The 4074-nt window shown below is 72.9% G+C and overlaps 1 protein-coding gene across 1 annotated transcript; it reads right to left on the bottom strand.

The window, feature by feature from the left end:
* Positions 1-708: 708 nt before the first annotated feature.
* On the bottom strand, positions 709-3942 carry Nudt14 (nudix hydrolase 14; the record flags this gene model as incomplete). Its single annotated transcript, XM_048337223.1, has 3 exons — positions 709-1016; positions 2576-2813; positions 3709-3942. Coding segments are annotated over 3 exons (764 nt in total), but the record flags the coding sequence as incomplete, so codon positions are not given.
* Positions 3943-4074: the final 132 nt, after the last annotated feature.

The raw sequence follows: 4074 nt of genomic DNA, 5'->3' as shown, positions 1-4074 counted from the left end.
CACCTCGCTGCCTAGACTACCCCAGGCCTGACAGCGATCTACACCCCAGGCCGCGCGGTCACCAGCCCTCCCGCCACCCCGCGGGGCAGTGCTCAGACTGCGCTCGAGCACGCCCTCAGGCGGGGAGCCGGGCCAGCCGGACGCAGGTCAGGAGGGCCCTGGGGTTTGTGGGTCAGCGGAGCCCCCACGCCAGGGCTGGGCTGCCCACCGGAGACTGCTTTGCTGGGCACTGCCCAGGGGCAAGCCCGCAGGCGGTCCTTGTGCTCTGCGGGCTGAGCGAGGGCCCCACGGCCCAGGAGGCCACCCCGGGCCGCAGGCCCCCGTGGGAGGGCCCAGGCAGGGTCCCCTCACCTGCGCAGAAGTGGGAGCGGCTGCAGTGCTGGCCCCTCCTCCCAGCTTCCGGGCTCTGACCCAGTCGCCAGTGGGCCAAACCCAGGCCCGCAAGCAGCCCTCCCTGCGCACACAACCCCGACCCACCCTGGTCTCCCCTCCCCTGCCTGGGAGAAGGCACAGCCTGGTCTCAGGCTGCTCCGGCTGCCCACCCCGTGGCAGGGCCCCTGCTCGGTCCCCAGCCCCCCGCCAGCCTCCGCTCCCCAGAGTAACCGCCTGCCAGCCTTCGGGGGAGCTGAGGGCCCTTACGGACGGCCTGCCTCCCCCCAGACCCACCCCCGGGGACATCCCGGTCAGAGTCCAGAAGTGGCCACTGGCTATCCCTCCGCGAGCTTTATTGGTCCTGCAAGGTGGAGGGCGAGTGGTCGGGAAGGGCCTCCGTGTCTCGCTGGAGCTCCAGGCGGGGGGCTATCTGGCCGAAGAACCAAGAGATAGCAAATAGGACGCCGAGGGTCTTGGGGATGTCTGGGTCGCTGGCAAAGGCCTGGGCACCATCCAGAGGCAGGTGCACCACTTCAATGAGCTCACCCTCCTCCGCCACACCTCCGCCCGGTCCACTGTGCTGGTCTTCCGTCACCTCAGCATAGAACATGGTCTGGCTGGAGCCGGTCAGTCCCACGCCAGCCCTGCAGAGCGAGACACTAAGTAAGCCGCCCCCAGAGGCTAGCCGGCAAGGAAACGCGGCTGGGCGCCTCTCGGGTCTGGCCGACAGCCCCGAGAGGTGAGCCGCAGGACCCGGGAGGTCAGAAAGGGCGCGGCTGACATCCTCTGCCTCGCGCGCAGATGGCTGCCTGGAGAGGCCGCCGCGCCCCGCCGCGCCCCGGGGGGCTGCCTCCCCTCCGCGGACGCAACCCAAAGCTCCCGGCGAAGGCCCAGGCCCTCCGGGCTGGCTGGGAGACAGGGGCGAAGGCGGCAGGCCTGGGGTGGCCGGGCCTGTGCACACGCCCGCCTCTGACCCCCACAGCGGGAGTTCAGGAGCCGTGGCCAGGGCAGAGCCAGGGGCCGGAGGGGGGGGGAGGGGCCCAGGCTGTGGCCCAGAACGGGAGGGGCGCGTGGGCGTGAACCACGGGGAGACGCTCTGCGTTCACCCACTCGGGTCCTGGGCTGGTCCCGGGGCTCTGCTGGGCCAGTCACCTGTGACGGGCAGGCGAGTGGCCGGCTCACTTCCAGGGCCACGGACAGGAAGCCCCTGGCTCCGCCACGGAGCAGCTGGGTCCCCTTCTGGCCCGTGGGGACAGGCGCCACGACCTCCCCTCAGCCCACCTCCCGGGTCCCCAGCACCTTCGGAATCGGGCCGGAGCCTAGCGGCCCTGCCCTGGACGCCGCGAGACCCGCTGCTCTCCTCCCCAGGCCCTTCACCTGCCGCTCCGCGGCTGCCTGCGGCCAGGCCGGCCCCTTCCATCCCATCCTCCCCGCCCGAAGCCCGCTGGCTGGGAGACCGGGCCGAGCCCCGGCCGCCCGGGCAGGGGCCCCTGCAGGCAGCACGGACCAGTCTCCCACAAGCAGCACGTCCAGCCCCTTGCCACGGAACTCACCCTCTAGGGGCACGAGGGCAGGTCCTCGGGCCGTTGGCCAGGTAACAGGCCCCGCGGCGGAGAGACCTGGCCCTTTCCCAGGTAGAAGGGGACCCAGCCCTCTGGGAAAGGCGCCCAGGGGCTGGGGCCCAACTCAGCCAGGGTGACAGGCACTGTACAACCTTCTCCCCGGACCCCAGCTGGGGTCAGGACCTGTGCCAGGGCTCCTCGTGCAGGGGACAGTGGCCCCACAGGAGCCTGAATGGGGGTGCCCAGGCTTACCCCCCCTCAGAGCCGCCCCCTGGCCCGAGAGCCTCTCCTCATTCCTGAGCCACACCGGGAACAGGGCTGTGACTCACCCACCTCCGGCACCCAGTGCCTAATCCCACAGGAAGTGGGGCATCTGTCAGCGGCAGCTGCCACCGGAGCCGCGGCCCTCGCGGCTGGGGCTGCAGGCCGGGGGCACAGGCCCAGCAAGCCGCAGAGGGGGCCCCGGATCCCCAGTTCCCAACTGGCTTAGCACCTGAGGCGCGCGTGTCCCTGCGTTCCTCCAGTCACCGGTTGAAAGGCAAGAGGATTCCGCCCGGTGTCGACATCCTGGAGACGGGGCGTTTCCCCCCCCCCCCGCGCCGTCCCCCCAAGCCCACTGACCGCCGTCCGCCCGGCCTCACCTGTAAGTGGCCACCCGCCGCAGGGCCGAGGGCTCCAGGCGGTAGCCGCACTCCTCCCAAGCCTCCTTGCAGGCTGTCTCCTCCAGCGAGAGCCCCGGCCGGTCCACGAGGCCGGCGCACAGCTCCACCGTCACCCCCGCCGCGCCGGGCAGCGCCGCCCGCAGCTCCCGAGGCCCCTCCTGGGCTCCGACCGCCAGGGACTCCGGGAAGAGGCGCTCCACTGCGCTCGCATACACGGCTGCTGGGGGGACACAGCCCCACGGTGGCCACCTCGGGGCGCCCCGCCCCCTGCGCTCAGACGCCCCCAGCTCTGCCCAGGCCTGCGCTCAGACGCCCCCAGCTCTGCCCTGGCCTGCGCTCAGACGCCCCCAGCTCTGCCCAGGCCTGCGCTCAGACGCCCCCAGCTCTGCCCAGGCCTGCGCTCAGACGCCCCCAGCTCTGCCCAGGCCTGCGCTCAGACGCCCCCAGCTCTGCCCAGGCCTGCGCTCGGACGCCCCCAGCTCTGCCCAGGCCTGCGCTCGGACGCCCCCAGCTCTGCCCAGGCCTGCGCTCGGACGCCCCCAGCTCTGCCCAGGCCTGCGCTCGGACGCCCCCAGCTCTGCCCAGGCCTGCGCTCGGACGCCCCCAGCTCTGCCCTGGCCTGCGCTCGGACGCTCCAGCTCTGCCCAGGCCTGCGCTCGGACGCCCCCAGCTCTGCCCAGGCCTGCGCTCGGACGCCCCCAGCTCTGCCCAGGCCTGCGCTCGGACGCCCCCAGCTCTGCCCAGGCCTGCGCTCGGACGCCCCCAGCTCTGCCCAGGCCTGCGCTCGGACGCCCCCAGCTCTGCCCAGGCCTGCGCTCGGACGCCCCCAGCTCTGCCCAGGCCTGCGCTCGGACGCCCCCAGCTCTGCCCAGGCCTGCGCTCGGACGCCCCCAGCTCTGCCCTGGCCTGCGCTCGGACGCCCCCAGCTCTGCCCAGGCCTGCGCTCGGACGCCCCCAGCTCTGCCCAGGCCTGCGCTCGGACGCCCCCAGCTCTGCCCAGGCCTGCGCTCGGACGCCCCCAGCTCTGCCCTCTGCCCAGGCCTGCGCTCAGACGCCCCCAGCTCTGCCCAGGCCTGCGCTCAGACGCCCCAGCTCTGCCCAGGTGGCCTCACCTGGCCGGAACTGCTTCACCAGCACCAGGCTCCTCCGGGACGTGTTGAACAGGAGGAGGGTCACGCTGCACGGGGGAGACAGCACAGAAGCAGACCCCACCCTGGGGCCCTGTCCCGCCCTCCCTTCCCCCCAGCCTCTGGCCCCCGCCCCCTTCCTCAGACTGGACACCGCCGGCAGGCCGCTGCCTTCCAGAACACAGCCATCCCAGGCCCCGGTCCTGCTGTGGTCCGGGGCTGTGAGACAGGGACGCCAAGGAGACACTGGGGGCAGGGCAGGGGGAGATGTTTGGCCCTTGCTGGACAGCTGTCCATGGGCCGCACCTTCACGCCGATGGCTGTCCAGTTGTGGGGTCCAACGGCTGGGCT

The sequence above is a fragment of the Perognathus longimembris genome, unplaced genomic scaffold (assembly GCF_023159225.1).
Source record: "Perognathus longimembris pacificus isolate PPM17 unplaced genomic scaffold, ASM2315922v1 HiC_scaffold_4693, whole genome shotgun sequence".
Lineage (NCBI taxonomy): Eukaryota > Metazoa > Chordata > Mammalia > Rodentia > Heteromyidae > Perognathus > Perognathus longimembris.
This window is presented reverse-complemented; position numbering and strand designations above follow the sequence as displayed.